Source organism: Protopterus annectens, chromosome 4.part0, assembly GCF_019279795.1.
Source record: "Protopterus annectens isolate FY-2018-M chromosome 4.part0, PAN1.0, whole genome shotgun sequence".
NCBI classification, from domain to species: domain Eukaryota; kingdom Metazoa; phylum Chordata; order Ceratodontiformes; family Protopteridae; genus Protopterus; species Protopterus annectens.
The window spans coordinates 1469030472-1469047827 of record NC_056733.1 but is presented as its reverse complement, the minus strand read 5'-3'; the positions used below and the strand labels follow the sequence as shown (position 1 = coordinate 1469047827).

Below are 17356 nucleotides of genomic sequence, written 5' to 3'. Positions count from 1 at the left end.
GATGAGACCAGAGGAATGGGATTCAAATCTGATGAGGCCAAAAAGTTGCAATGAGGCGAACTGTGCTCTTCAACTGAGCTGCTTTCTGTAGAAACTTAGGAATTAGTGGCAAGAATGTAAATGCATAAAGGAGACTGGAGGGCCAGTCATGAACTACAGCATCTACTGGTGACTCCCCCAATGGAGTTATCAGAGCAAAGAACCTGCTGAACGTTTTGTTGAGGGGAGAGGCAAACAGATCACAGCATGACTGGCCCTATCAATGGAAAATTCTCTCCACCACATTGACAGACCACTCATGAGGCATTAGAATGGACCTGCTTAGTTGGTCTTTGTCATTCTGGTTTTCTCCAGATTCTGCATTGCTATTAGAAAGTGAATGGAAGAGAGCTCTTTGCCACACTCTCACAGCTTCACGACAAAGAGGGTAAGATCTGGTTCCTACTTTGACATACCAGACTAAAGACATAATGTCCATCTGTATTGCAATTTCCCCAGATAGGAGAATGTCTTGAAAGGCCTGGAACATTAGGACAGCCCTGATCTCCAGGATGTGTGACTCCGATGTGTGTCTTGGCCTCTTCAGGGGACCACATACCTTGGACTGTCCTTCCCACATAGTGCCACCCCTAGGCAGGGAGGCATCCAAAGTCACCATGGCCTTAGGAAGGGGAAGAAGAAAGGGATGGTCTTTGCAAAATGGATCCTTCCAAGCTCTCCAAGACACCAAATCTATAAGAACATCCATAGGGGGGCATGACCCAGGGTGTGAATGGGCCTATGCCAATGGCTTCCAGGAAGATGGACTCCTCTGGAGAGGAGGCTTCAGTGGTCCAGCCCCCATGCTGGTGAAGGAGCTGGAACAAATCGCCAAAAGAGGCAACATCACGCAAGGACTTAGGGGAACCCTCTCCTTCCTAGAGGACAGTATCCTCAGTGAGTGATTTTTCCAGACAATCCAAGTGCTTCTTCTTGCACTTTCTCTTACCCAAAACCTCCCAATCTGATGAAGCAGAAGAATGGGTAACCCCTTCAAAGGGGCAGACTGGAAGCATGTTGATGCAGGCTGTCTGGAAGCAGCCTGATGACTAGACAGTGACACAGATGGAAAATAGGAGGGGATGCCAGTTGCAGATATTCAGCCCTGACCAAGAACATCCTCTCTATAACATCAAAGGAGGAGGCTGAAGTGGGCTTCCTGTATCAGAGGGTCCCAAAACCCGAAGGCAAAAGGACACATGGCTTCATGGGAACTTTCTGCATTTTTCAGTTGACGTTATAGTATATGGTGGTTTCTAGCTGTGTTACTTGCTTTGAGAACTAAAATGATCTTATTTTTTTGAAGAATGATTAGTATCTACAGTTGAAGAATTTCAACGAAATGGATTTCAATGTCAGTTTTCAACAAAAAGCACTTTCGGTGATGTGGTCTTGATGAAATGGGATTCGATATTCTGGTACTTCGATAGTTTGAAGTAGACCTATATATATGGGTCTACTTCTAAATTTTGAAGTTTAAAATTTCTTATGGTCTCAACCATAAGATTAAAGTTTTGAAACTGAACCATTTAAATGCAGATTGCTGTACTGTAGTCTGATCTCGGAGTAGATACAGTTGATTAGCAGAGGGTGTGGGGGGTGCAGGGGGGCTTGCCCCCCTGCAAAAACGTAACAAAAAAGATTTCAAAGTTTTAAAACTTCGATCTTATGGTCTTAACTATAAGAAATTTGAAGTTTTGAAACTTCAAAATTTAGAAGCAGACCCATATATAAAATGTGTATGTGTGTGCGTATGTGTATATCCATATATATCTAATATTTATATATGTATACACATATATATATATATATATATATATATATATATATATATATATATCTAGTTAGATATAGATCTAATATATATATATATATATATATATATATATATATATATATATATATGTATATGTACAAAGACACACACAGACACTATTTATGAAAATGTCTAGCTATCTCCTGTTCTATCTAAATAAAATTAAGTCTGACTGCACAAGTGAAAAACACGTACATTTATAACATTTCTAATTACCGAGCTACAGAACATTACATTTGTCAGTTGCTGCATGGAAAGATGTTTTTGTTCCTCGTTAGTGGGCAATATGGAAAGACAGGAACAGATTAACACTTCCAGCACAACAGACCAACATGGATCATACAATCCAAGAGGAAGCTGGAATACAGAGTATCAAAAATAAAATAAAATCAAAATGATGCACTTCTAAAAGATGAGCAGCTTTATTTAAAAGCAACAAAACAAGGTAGATAACAGTAAGCACTTTCATTTCTTTACTCAAAAATGAGTTTACTGGGTTTTGTATGTCAGTTTGTTTTAAATAAAGTTGCTCAATTTCCTGGAAGCACTGCATTTTTTTAAACTTTAAGTGCATAATCATCCAACTATCCACAACCCCTTTTTGAACAAGATATTGGGGTGTCACTTTAACAATGGCAATCATCTACAGCCAATGTTCCCACTGCCAGATGGCTAGCCCTGCCACAGTTTTTTTTTCCACATCACATACTTGCGCACACACACACACACACACACACACACACACACACACACACACACACACACACACACACACACACACACACACACAGCCAATTTAGTGTCCAATCCATGTACTTCATATGTCTTTGGAATGTGGGAGGAAACCCACGAGAACACAAGGAGGCCAAGCAGACTCTGCACAGAAGGCACCCCAGTCAAGAATTAAACTTGGGAACATCTTGCTGTGAGGCGGCAACACTATCTGCTGTATCACTGTGTACATTTCCCTTACTCTTTCGCAAAGGGCAGAGAATCTTTACTTCATAATGCACAAGTGATTATGCTTAAAAGTCTGCTGCTGAAGCAGTGAATGTGAGAAAATTGTCAGATCAATGTTTAATTCTGGAGAAATGCTTCAGGATGTCAATGCATAAATGAAATATGTCTTGTTATGGCTCTGTGCCAGTTACAGATCTTAAAATGTGTGTGCATACATGTTAATTCTTTTTAACTTCTTGTTTATCTGATCATCAGCAGGGTACAGCATGGTGTGTACACACAACCACCATGGGAAAAATATTTTAAGGGGACTGATGTCTGCATGTTATGCCAATGAAAATGTACATTGTATATGCCTGCTGACATGAGTGAACTGAATGATGGTACACCCAGGAGTGCAGCACCTTCCTTATGATGCACAGCAGTGTCAGTACTGGAAAATTAACAGACTCACTTGGTGTAAGAATAAAATCCCTGGCCTTCTAATCTTTCAACAACAGAAGCTAGTGTGTGAGCCACTGACACTGGTTAAAAGAAGTAAGGGGAGTGGCGGGTTGATCCCAGGAGAACACGCACATTTATAATTTTAAGCCAGTTTCCACAACTAATTTCTGTAACTTGGGCACCAATTTAAATTATCATTCTGTTACTTTTTTCCCAAATATACACAGCCAGAGATTTTCAAACCTTTTGTTGTGGTTAGATGATTTAATTAGAATAATTCATTATACAAATACAGAATAAGGAAACCAAATAAAGTTTGCAAGCTGTAAGCTTACCTGCAACTCATCAGCTCAATCACAAAGCTATACAGAGAAAAGCCCAAGTTCTACATCATACTTATCTCTGGCAAGTTCAGCCATATACTTCCCCATCAGGCTTCAACTACTGGCAGTTATTGGATATGAATGCAAGGTTTCCTTACTTTTAAGAGGGATTCCAAACTTTGTTAATGGTTAGAGGAACTTTGTTTCCTGCTAATCAGTAGAGTGCAAATTTATTTGTAGAGGACAGCAGTTTTCTAAGTCATCTTTTATCGATTACACCTACCCACCACTGAATATTCATCAATCCAGTTACCAATGAACAGAACTTGTCAGCAGAGAAAGAAAAAGCACTGATGACTCGAGTCTTCATGTCACTGGGTTAACCTGGCAAGCATGTTCTTGAAAAACTCTCTAACGCCTTTCAAGTTAATACCTTAATATATTTTTTTTTGTTTAAAAATACTGTTAAGACCAGCTCCATGGAACAGCTACAATGAAACAAAATACAGCATTAAACACTCAGGTAAAAGAACAGCTTAAGCTTTCAATACAGTTCTGAAGGAAAATTTTGGAAAGCTGTAAAGGACTGTGAAGATAGCCTCTTCCAATCACTTGAGACATGTAGGAATGGTTATAGTTTTATCTACTGATACCACACTAGACTTTCAAATGGCAGCACAAAATACACAGAGCCTTACCACAAGCTTTGTTGATGAAAGTAGTTGCAATGCCAGTCTTCCCTGAGCGGCCAGTACGTCCAATTCTGTGAACTAAACCAAAAACAAAGAAAAAATATACAAAAACTGTAAGATGTTATTCTTAAAAGTAGTTATACCTGGAACAAAAGGTAACTTCTGGCATAACATATAAAATTGATATACTAAAATAATTACAAAGAGTAGGCAAAATTAGCATTAATTCTGATATCCTGACAAAATATGGTATTCCACACAATTTCAGTATTTGTAAAAATATGCTCAATCTAAGTACAGAAATTACAGTGTGAACAATTTCCTAAGAGTTACCCTACTTCCTCTTAAAAAAGCCTGCAGCTGACTGTGCTATAAGAACTTCAATACTATTTCCATTTAATAACTGCCTCATCCAAATTACAACTCAGTCACTGGCTCCATGGGCAGTCTTGGTATTGTACTACATATCAACTGATCTTTCTGATGTATAGTGATTACGCCCATGCTGGTCATGGATTCCAGTGTTCAGAAAAATAATTGGTACTTCTTGTTCCACTATTGTAGAATCCCAGCAAGAAGGTCCCTTTCTTCCTCCCAAATAAGCCATGTACTATACAGCTACTATTCATTTTAAAATATAATCCAACTGCAAGAATAACCTGTTCATTACAATTCAGGTCTCCCCCTTATGAGTGCAGCTTAGACTTGATTTTTGTTTTCACTTCTAAACACTACCTAGTCCTCTGAAAAGGTTTGTACTATATAGTTGAGAAGAAAAGAGTAATTCAACTTCATGAATAGTCTCTTCTTTTGGCTATCACTAGGCATTTATATTCACTCATCACAAAGCACCAGAGGAAAGTTGTGCACTGAAGAACATTTATAACAGCCATAAGTTTATTTTAATACATGATAATTTCACTCCATAGCAAAACTTTCACTTTTTGTGGTTGTATATCCATGACTGCCCCACCTTATGTCCTTATGTGCACCCTGCCTCTCTGTACCCCCAAATCTGCAACTGTAGTCATCCGGTGCCCCCACCTATCACAAAAATCCATGGAGTTGACCCAGAAGATCTAAAAAAAAAAAAACCTAGGCCTAAGAACAAGGTTGCACCTGAAAAATCCAGTCATGCATCAAATGAACTCCCTCCAGACCTCTCCTCAACAAACTGGACAGAAGGCTCATCTGAATTTTCTCATGCAGCCATACAAGTATCAGTCTATCCTGAACCAGTTTTGTGCAGTTTTGTTGGACTGATGGATTTCGTGCCTTCATGCTAAAAGGCCAGTGACATTTTTGATAATACATTTTAGGGATTCCTCTACTTGACAAAGAAAACTATACCAATTATCATAAAAAATTAAAATATGCATAGAGGAGAATTTTTCTCATCAGTGTATTTGTTTAATATGTTGTTTCTAACTTGTGCTGTGAAGGTGCATATTAAACCCCTTCTGGAAAGTGCAAAAACTGTTTTAAAGCACAAAACATTTAGTAAGTTTTGTCTATTAAGGAACAATAATATGCAGCTCATCAATTCTGATCATCCCCAGGCCAAATATTTTGCTTTATTCTGTGAACTCTGGTTACAATGGCTCCTTCTCTGGAAGAAATTCACTGTAATACCTACAACACTTACAAGTTTTATGTAGCAATTCTTGCAGATCAGTCCTGGCAACATCCTACACAAAATCTAAGGCTACCGCAGCTACAACAAGAGAGTCTGATGCCCAGGCTGACATACACATTGTGTGCCGCCACACTAGCCCTACCCTTCCTTGTCACCACAGTACACCAGCACCACTCACCAGCTCATACCACACCTGATTAAGTTTGCCTTCTTTCCATAATTAAACTAAAGTTGCAACTTACAATAACAGTAGCAATTTTATTATAACGAAGCGCTTTAATCTTTTTCACCTTCCCCATTCCACTTACCTTTGAGCATTCAAGAGGATGAAAATCCCTGCACACATCTACTTTCAGGTTCTCTTACCTGTCTGCATGAGATACAATACCAGAACTACAAATAACATATTCTGAACTGCAGCCCTTGCAGCTCATTTTTTTATTACCCTCAAATGGCCTAATCTCTCCTTTCACTCCTCCTATCATAGGTCCATAGGCAAGTACTAGGCTAACTACCCTTGTGGGACATTTTAAAACTAGTCAATTTCACTCAAAAGTGGGAATCAAACCCTGTACCCTGTGTCTGTGTGGTAAACACCTTACTCCAGTAGATCGCCAGCCACATGCCACCCCACCTACCAGTATGAGGCATACTTATGAAATTTTAAATATCTGACTCCAAACTGCAGATTCTGTAGCTCATACCCTCGCATTCTCCTTCAATGGCCTACCAGGCAGTCTAATGATCCACTCCCAACAAACAAAATCTAAATTGATCATCTCCACATGATATCCAAGAAAATAAAATGAGAGGAAACTACTTCTTTTGAAGATTCGCCATGACTTTAAAAGAATGGTCTACTTCAAGCAATTGCTGCCCTGCACATAACAAAATGAGGCTCAAATGTTTTAAATAGTAAAGAACTGCAACTATAAGCAGCAGTATTTTTAACTTTAAAGCTATTTTAAGGGGAGGCCACATGAGCTTCTGGACATAATGGACACTTAAAAAATGAAGTGAGGAAGTCTCACTCTTTTCTGGCCAAGTGGAAAATGTAAAAGGATATTACAAAGGAGACTTTTTGGTTAGCTGAGGAAGTGGTTCAAGTGAGAAAGGATGAGAAAATTCAACTGGATTCTCTCTCATGTGGAGAGTCTTATTTGCATCATGGTTGCCCTGCGACTGGAGGCAGGAAAACTATGGTAGTCAGCAATATTTACTCAGTGAGAGGTAGACAAAGTCAAAATTCAAATGGCTAATTTAAAAGAAAATATCCAAAGACAAGCAGAAGACTTTGGCAGACTTCATTATACGTACATCTCAAAGGAAAAAATTGGATCTGGGATACACAGAAAGGAGAGAGAGCTTCAGTGATGCGGAATGAAGGGAAAGACCCTTTACAGTAAATTTAAACTGAATTCAAAAGGTGTCAGAAGGTACAATTTTTAAACAAGCAGAGCCCACAGGTGGGGAGCCTCGTCCAACTCAGAGGACTGCCCTTGGCATTTAACAGTAATATACCGCAGTTTTAAATGACTGGGTCATAAAACATGCTACAATGAAAACAGTGCTATACAAAATTTGTCCACAATGGTGTTAGACAAAAAAAAAAAAATCTAATTTAATAGGAAAGGTAAAAGTAAATTTTGTGAAGGAGAGGTCTTCAGCATTCCACACTGAAAAATGTTGATGAATTCTGCAGACTGGGTAAAGAAAAAAATGTGGATGGGTAAAGAAAAAAAATGTGGAGGACATCTGGCATGGTAATATTAATGGACATTCAGAAGGGGTTTGACTGTTTTCCTTGGACGTACATGATAGAGGTAGTAAGAACAGTAGTCTGGGAGAAAAGATGACTGAAAGGTGTACAAGCTTTATATAAGTACCCATAGGCGAGGGTATGTATAAATGTGGGAATTGGAAAGGGCAAATGGAGGATAAGGATAAGGCAGGGTTGACCATTATTTCCAGGACTGTTTTTACTTGTAAGGGAATGCTTAGTTCAAAGGTTAAGATAACTGTTGGGAGAGAGGATCATCTAAAATCGGAGTATATCTGCTTGCTGATGACTATGTACTATTACTGGAAGATGTAGATGTACAATTGTATGAGGTAGCAGAATTATTTAGGAAATATGGAGAGGAAATATAACTGTGCTTTTAACCAGAAAAATCAGAAATGTACAATATAGGAAAGGACGAAGGGACTTGCATGTACCACACCAAGGGTGTGGGAGAGAGACAGAGGGTTTAGGCTTGCAGGAATGGTTGCCTGTCTGTTAAACTGATAGTGGAAAGAAAACAAAAAGCACTAAAATAGAAGATAGGGAAGATGTTGGTTCTACCTCAGGTGATATACTTAAGCAAGCATACTCAGATTAGTCCACAAAGTACAACAGTGAGGGAAATTCAAGTGACCCATGACAGGTTTATACGGAAAGTGGGAGATGTAGATTTGCAGTCGTTAGACTAAGAACAGAAGGCCAACTGGGGGTAGGAAATAAATCAATTGTACATGTTATCTAACAGAGATAAATATAACAGAAAGAGAGTGGGAGAATGATGCATTACAGTGGTTTCTGTAACAGTAAAGTAAGAAGGGTAAATACTGAAGGGTCTATAAAGTGAAGGTGAGTACAGGATGCTGAAAAAGTACTTGAGGGAAAGGGCACGGGGGAGACAGAATATAAAAGAATAGGCAGTGGCTGGGGAGGGGAATGGTCAGAAGATGTAGACTAGGTGAAAAGTAGGTGGAAGAAATTAGGTGGGAAGCTCAGAGCTCTGATTAAAAGAGAGAAAAAGACAGATCAAACAGAGTTTGAAAAATAAACTGAGCAATATGGGATCCAGGGTCTATATCACATTGCCAAACTCTTAAATGTTCGAACGTCATATGGTTGGACACCATATGACCGAACTTTTAAAAGTTTGAACATTTCAACAGAGATCTCTGTACAGTGCGCAATGCGAAGATTTCCCTTTTCTGCACTGTAGTGTGACCTCGGAGTTGGTATATCTAAACAGCGGGGGGTGTGGGGGGGTGCAGGGATGCTTGCCCCCCTGCTTAAACAATTCAGGTTGATTTTTTTCTTTGGTTTATTTTTTTTGTATTACATTTTCTAACTTTTAAAAGTTCGATCATATGGTGCTGACCATATGACTTTCGAACTTTTAACAGTTCGATTATGTAATATAGACACGGGATCCAGGCAAGGTCTTCTCCCATTTGGCATTTATTTTGCAGACATCCAACCAAATATACAAGAAGTTTGTTTGAACAAGTCTGCTGATGACTACAAGCTGTGTACTGTTATTCGCTCATCCACTGATACTGAACAGCACCAGCAAGGGCTGGAATACGCACACAACAGGTGTGCTAAAAACGGTCAAAAGTTAAATGCAAAAAAGTGCAGCATAGTAGCGTTCAGCAATCTGCTCCCACCACATGTTATAAATGGGACTCCTGTTTTAGACAGAGACGGTTATAAGAAATATGAGTACTTAAGTGGACAGATCTGTCTCATTCGACAATCACAGAGTTAAGAAATCCTTCTATCTGGTCCAGTTAATTACCAAGGTAGTATCTTGAAGAGCAAAAATCATTTTACTCCTATATTTCTCCCTTATCAGACCCATCATCGAATAAAATTAGGAAAGTTCTCCTTATAGTAAGTAGTCTACTTGCTGCAAAGAGACTTGTGTCTAGCTTTTTGAGCCATGAAAGATCCAATCCTTTTTAACCTCCTGTTTCTTTGCATAGTATCTTTACAACACCCACATATTAAGAGACACAAATCTACACCAAAAAATTACCAATGCAGAGTCAGAAAGCTGTGGGTTCTATTCCCACACCAGGTAAGATGGATTGTTGACACTGCAGTACAGCATAAGGGGGGGAGGTGCTGCACTCCAGGGTGTGCCGTACATCAAACGGGACATTAAACTGAGGTGCCATCTGCTTGAGTTAGTGGTAGCACGGATGAAAATAAAAGTTCCCACTGCATCTATCAAAAAGAGCAAGGGAAGTTTGCCGATGTTCTGGCAAAATTTCCCTTACAGCAGTAGAAATACCACCTGGGGTCTCCCCTGACAAGGGGCCACTAGCTTAGTGGGACTAACCCAGTCAACAAATGATAAACAAAAAAACAAAGACTAGCTCGAGTGACAAGTTCTTTACCAAACATATTCAAAGCCTATGGAATAAATGTTCACTATAGGTAAAAGAAAGTACTACTTGAGTACACTTAAGGCTAGTCTAGATGATAGGATGGAGACAAAACTTTACACCAGGATCATCATGCAAGGTCCTGCTCGATTTGGGAGGTAAGCAGTATTAAGTGTTTGACAAAGGTAAGCACTAATAAGTGACTGACAGGGTGGCAAGAAGTTTATCTACTTAAAGGTGTATATAGCTAGGCATCCTATGTTCCCTCATGACTGCTTGCCTACTATTATTCCTATGTGGTTAGGAAAGGGAACGGGATATTTTACTGTAGATTGAGGGCAGGGGTTCCTTAGGTGTTAGAGAAATGAAAGGTTGGAGGGTTTTCCTGACAAAAAGGTACAGTTGCAGGTCAAGAATAACAAAAGGTGAAGAATGGAAAAGAACATTTTACTTTACAAGCAGCCTGGCAGTAGGAATGTCAAAAAAAGTGCTAGGGACAGTTCTGATGGAAAAGTGGTCCAAAGAGGGAGAATACTGACTGGAAGATTAGAGGAAGAAGACAAGAGTTCTAAAAAAATCCTTGACCTTGTGGGAGACGCTTACTGTTAACTGGTTCAAGGATGTAGAGAACCTTGATGCAAATATATGAAGTGGGCTGGAGAACAACACTGAGCTGTCGTAAGTATGGAAAAGAGAAAGAAGGTCAAAATCATATTGTGGTGGAATTGTCAAGCTGTAAAGGAGGTTTGGGGAAGAGCAAGAGAAGTGTGGAACAGAGTACTCTGGAAGAGGTTGAAGATAGCTGGCAGTTATGTCAGTCTGGAGTAGAAAATAGGGAGAAATAGGACAGAATGGATGGAAAGAGTGAAAATTCAAATTGTGTCAGCAGAGAATAGATGACATACTGCAGTCACATGGAAATCACTATTTGTGGGAACTTAACACATGAATGGGCTGTAATTGAATGACTCAAATTTGAAGAGGTTAACGAGGATGGGCAGAAAACAAGTTTAACAGGCTAAGAGAGTGATGGGGACTAGAACAGTGAGGAAAGGATAAAAGTGGTAGTACAAACATAAAATGAGGCAGGACTACATACAAAAGGACTTCAAAACAGCTAACAGAATTGTAGGCACCAATATACACAGACCACCGTTGCTACTCAGCCATTTTTTATTTGCAAAAAAGAATATCCCCAGACCATTTTTGCACTCTCATCTCCACTGCGCTAATGTTTCTTGAAATTAAATACACTTGTCTATTATTACTACTACTTCCACAAAGAATAATGCAGAATTCAACCACAGAAGTTCTCAAATGTTTTTTGCCAGTGTTCCTCCATGTTTTGTATCATTTACATACAGAATTTAAAAATCACGATGTTACAATCAAAGTTAAATAAGAAAATGTGATGGACTAGGAGCTTCAGAAACTGCAAACATGTTTGAGAATGGGCTTTATAAGACTAAACACAAATTACAAATGATTTGTAATCTGAATATGAAGGTTCATTACTTACAGTAGTACAATTATCCCAATCACTAATGCTGAAGTAAGCAAACAGCAAAGCAATTCATTTCTACACAATGTGCAACAACTGTCAAACAAAGCAGAAAGTATCCAAATGAGGTAAAAATGTAAGCAAAAGTTAAACAAATAACTAAAGTTATTTATCTTCCTGCTGCACCACAGTCCATTTCAGCTCAGGCATATTTAACCAGAGAAAACACTAGCTTACCAGTAACCATTGTGATCCTTTAATACTGTTAAATATTACCACTATGAAATCTCTCAATGATCCATCTTGCCGCTCTAACAAGCAGAAGCCCTTTTTACCTAACCAATGAGAGTTCAATGAGTGAATGAGTGATGGACAAGAGCAGCAGCAGCAGCTCGTCATTCTGGAGGGAGGTTTTAGTGTTCCTGCTGGAGATAAGTTACCATTTTCCAGTTGCAAAGCAAGCTAATTTTTGTTCTTGAAGCAAAGACTCAGGGGTCTCAGTGAATGTGTCATTCAGCATGGTGATGCACAAGCTCACTGCCCAAGCACCAAGCAGCCTAAGCTAGAGCTACAAGTTGGGCAATACCTTGGTTTTATGCTGTTCTAACACATTTATTCAGAGGAAGTAGGCTTGGAGAGAAAAGGCACTTAAAGAAAATAAACAGTAAGAAAAATGTCTTTGAAAACAATGCAAGATACATTTTTTTTGTTTCCCAAAGAAAATAAGTTCTGAAAATGTGAAACACCTTCAGTACAATGTTATGATACAATTAAGCACACTTTTCTGCTCCCTTCCTTAAGCTCTGTATGATTGTGTGGCTTCAGATCACGCAAGACTAAAAAATTCAAGTTCAAGATGCAATTCTGTACCCTCTACCCATTATAAGGCTCATTTTTATTTGTAAGCAAATTGTAATTTTATAAAAGGTAAATTCCCATTTGCCTACTACGTAACTCCTCTAGAAATGACTCACTTTTCAGCGTTACCTCGTGTACATTTTGTATATTGTATACAGTTTGCTCTCCCTTTTCTCCTTTCCCCTATCATTTGTACCGGTTTTGCCATAACTACCCAAACAAGACACATTTTCTATACAAACACTGGAATTTTTTCCTTTCAACATATGACTCATATGCGAAGTTACCAATGTACCAGTTCATGTCTCTGATTTTATAATGTATATGTACCCTCAATATTAACTGTAACTTGCTTATATTATATGCATCTTCATCTTGAATGGTAACTTTAATCTGAAAATGTAATGTTTACTATGTAATGTGGAGCTTTACCAATGTACCAGTTCATGTCTCTCATTTTATAATGCATCTACACCCTCTATATTAACTGTAATTTGCTTATCTTATGTATCTGCATTCTGAATTGTGACTTTAATCTGAAAATTTAATGTTTACTATGTAAAGTTGGAGCTTTTCTCCCCTGGCCTTCTCTGAAAACGGGTACATCTATACCTAGCAATACAAAAAAACACAAACAAGGGAGTGGAGGAAGGAAACGGTGACTGAAACAGTGAACTATTAGAACATCCACTGTTATACTATGTTTACTTACATAACTGTACTATGTTCAGCATTAGAGAACTGTTCCAGTAGTCTAAGCTATTTGGGTAGATTACCCCAGTTTAGACATAAAATAGTAGGAGGAAGTAAATTAAGAATCCAGGATCTGCATGAAAATGGCCCTAGAAAAACCTGTTCTGGACCTGGAAAAGGAATAGAGTTTGCAGTGTTTTGTAAAAGTGTCTACAGGAGGACCAAGCTGTTTCTAGAAAACTTCACATCCACCCCTTTCCAGAAAGCCATGAAAGAAGCCAAAGTCTTTGAGGAATCAGCCCTAACCCTGCCAAGAAGTGACATGTTATGGTAATAGCAGCAAAAACAAATAGCATGAAACAATCTAGAAATAGTCTGCTTTGACACTGGTTGTCCTTTCCACTTACCTTCATAGAAGACAAACAGCTGATTCTTTCCTGAATAACTGAGTTTTGTTTAGGTAGTATCTAACCTGCCTGTGGACAACCAGAGAATGAAAAATATTGCTCCTTTGTTTTTAGGATCAGGAAAAAAAAAGACAGATATTACAAGAGTAGCTGAAGGTAAACTATGAGACCACTTTAGGTATAAAAGTAGTATTAGTTTTCAAAGAAAACCTGCCCTGTAAAAATTGGGGTAGGGTTAACTCACCATAACAGCTTGCAACTTGGACACTCTTCTAGCAGAGTCAGAGCAATGACTAAACGATCCTTCATGTTAAGAACCTCAAAGCAGCCTGATAAGCTGGTTCAAAAGGAAAAAAAAGAGTAAGATTTTCAAGCATAAAGTTAAGATCCAGCCTGTTTTCTAGGTGGACAGATATGCAAAGCCTCTTTCAAAAACTGACAGGCTTGAGGACAGGTAGAAAAAGGAGAATATAAAAGCAGACAACCTGCTATGGTTGACAAATGAACCTTAAATGAGGACGAAGACAAATTAAAAACCAGTAACTCAACAAATAATCAAAAACCACAGGCAGCCAAGAAATGAATGTTCCTGGTTCTTGGAATGGCACCAATAAGAAAATCTTAGCAGTTTTTTTTTTTTTAGCATCCATTAATACCTGCTGCTTATCCTCGAGGAAAGGTGCCTAAAAGGTATCAAAATTCTAGCACCCATGCAATCAACTGAAGAGTCTTCATCTCTCCCATCTTAAAACCAAATAAAGAGCCCAACCTCTGCACATCATACAGGCCAATCTCTTTGCTTAACATTGACTAAAAGATATTCATGTCTGTTAGCAGACAGATTAAATAATATTCTTTCAATATTAATTTATGAAGATCAAACCGGGTTTATCAAAAACAGAAAGGCACAAGACAATGTAATTAGATTACTGTCCTTAACAGACTTAGCAAACAAGAAAAAAATGAGCTTCCTATTTTATGCCTTGATATAGATAAAGCTTTCGACTCCCTAAGTTGGCCATATCTGTCTAAAGCTCTGCAAAAATACAACTTCTTCCTAAACTTTATAGGATTAGTTAAAAAACTATATGAAACGTCCATAGTCTATGTAAAGATCGGATCTTGTCTATCTAGCCCATTCAAAATATTAAGAGGTACTAAACAGGGGTGCCCCCTCTCCCCATTACTCTTTGCCCTGGCTATTCAGCCTCTTGCAAATTATGCTAGAAATAACGACAGTGTTAAAGGATATAAAGTGTCAGACAAATTATCTGCCAAGATACAACTGTTTGCTGATGACCTACTAGTAACTTCTAATGATATTGAAAATTCAACAGATCACCTATTACATAATCTAGACTTCTTCGCAAACATATCTGGTCTAAAATTCAATCACAACAAAACTCAAGCACTTCTAGTGAATACAAACATTACTAAGAAACTTAGATCAAAAAGAGACAAACTGGGAGGGCACGCATATTCAATACCTAGGTATCATTATTGACTCAGACCAACGAAAGGCTAGCAAGTACGGTAGATGCACAAGCCAGAGTAACTTGTATATTAACAAAAAAGAGGTCAGCACCAGGAATTGGAAGCAGTAAATGTTTATTGTAACCAGACCGGTTTCGGCATATAGCTTTCCTCAGTGATTAGACATGATTAGCAGTACAGAAACTGCATTTAAATATAGTATCCAATAAAGCAATGAATGACATCATTTCCTGTGAGAAAAACATAATTAAAAGATGGTGCAAATAGATCTTATGTGCAAAAATAAACCTGAAAAAATAAACAATTAGAAATACAGAAAAATACAAATGACAATGTTATACCCAAAAATGCAAGGCATAACTCCTACTTATACAAAATATATTACAGTTTATCATTTAAACCTGGTGGAAAAAGACCACCTAATTTGACTATCCATTTCTTTTCTTTGGTATTAAGTAGGTTATGCCACCCTGTTTTGAAGGATTTGTTTCCGAATATTCTACCAATGATGGTAAATGTAAATCTGGCTGTGTTGTGAATCAAGCTGTGTCTATACAAAGCATTGGTCATTCTAGCATTTCTGATGTCTCCTAAATGTTCCAACATGTGACATCTAAACTGTCTTGATGTTTGTCCAATGTAAAATGCTTGACAAGTACATGTGGCCAAATAAATGACCCAATCAGTTCCACAGTTTGCAAAACAATTAATGTCAAATAATTTGCCTGTGTTCTTGCTAGTAAAGTTTTTGGTCTTGAAGACATGTTTGCAAAAGGAACAATGCCCACATGGGTAACACCCAACTAGTTTCTCCCCTGACAAAGTCATTTGGTGATGAATGACCTCCTGGCACCTAATTTTTTTATAGTATGAAAAATGAGAACCTAATGTTTTCCCCTTTCGGTATGAGAACTGACATCTGTTGCCCAACCAATCATCAAGCCGTGTGTTAGTTTTGAGTATATTCCAATGTCTCTCAATAATCTCAATGAAATGGCTAGTGTTCCTTCCGAACGTGGTAACCAACCGAAGAGTATCCTGACTATTCCTGGTATGTTTATATCTGTATGTCAAAAGGCTGTCCCTTGGTTGATTGTGAGCCCATTGTGATGCTGATTTGACATTGTCTGGACTGTACCTCCTCTCCATAAACCTGTTAGTAAGATCATGATGGCAATGGGTAAGGTCCTGCTGTGAGGAACAGATTCTCTTAATTCTAAGGAACTGAGATTTAGGTATATTACTAATAATATGCTTGGGATGGAGACTGGAGCCATGTAACAAACTATTATATTGGGGGTACTTCCTATAAACCGTGGTTCTTAAGGTGTGATCTGGCTTACGCTCTAGGTGTACATCAAGAAAATTAATTTCTTTATCATTGTAGTTGACAGTGAATTGTACCCCCCATTTGTTACAATTGAGATAATCGACAAACTCTTCAAGATATTCTGTGCCCCCTCTCCAAACAAGCCAGCAATCGTCTAAGTAACGTCGCCAAATATCAATCTCAGGTAAATACAGATTGTGTAACTCATTGTAAATGATATGTTCCTCAATATATCCCATATAGAGATCTGCGTAGATGGGAGCAAAAGATGCTCCCATGGCTGTACCCTGGATCTGCCAATAACATTGATCTTGGAAATAAAACACATTTTTTGTAAGTACATGTTCAGCCATGCAAATTAAAAGAGTGTTGAAACCTGGGCTGTAGATATTTGTTTTATTGAGCCAGAATTGCAATGCCGTCAGTCCCGCCCAATGGGGAATGCAGGTGTAAAGTGATTTGACATCCAATGTGCACATTAACCACTGGGGTTCCAATTGGGAATCTGATACTGCAGAAATTCAGTTGTGTCTTTTATTCTGGCCCTAATGTGGCTAAGGTAAGGGTTTTAAATGTTCAGTTAGATAAGCAGACAAGGGTTCAGTGAGTGAACCAATTCCTGAAACAATCGGTCTACCTGGAGGTGTTTGGAAAGATTTGTGGATTTTGGGCAATAAATATAAATATTGTTTACCTGGGTCCAGTACAGTCAATGGAATTTTGGTTTTGGCACTAATAATCCCTTCCTCAGCAGCAGATTGCAAAAAGTCATCTATATCCTGCTTAAAATTGAGAGTGGGGTCCAAAGGCATGTTCAAATAATGCTGAGTGTAAGACAACTGTCTCTTTCCCTCAGCCCAGTAATAACTGGTGTCCATGACAACAACCGCCCCTCCCTTATCAGCAAGAAGAATAATAATGTTGGTGTTGGATTTGAGATCATTTAAGGCCTGCTGTTCTTCTCTATTCAAATTCTGTCTCAGGATGCTCCCAGAGCCC

General features: G+C 38.4%; 1 protein-coding gene across 1 annotated transcript in view; it reads right to left on the bottom strand.

Annotated features, from left to right (window-relative positions):
• The window catches only part of DDX41 (DEAD-box helicase 41), a gene marked incomplete in the record, with an annotated part of 592639 nt that overhangs the window by 91742 nt on the left and 483541 nt on the right, over window positions 1–17356 (bottom strand). The window contains 1 exon segment of the mRNA XM_044069314.1: window positions 4281–4352. Within this exon segment, the coding sequence (XP_043925249.1) occupies window positions 4281–4352 (72 nt within the window).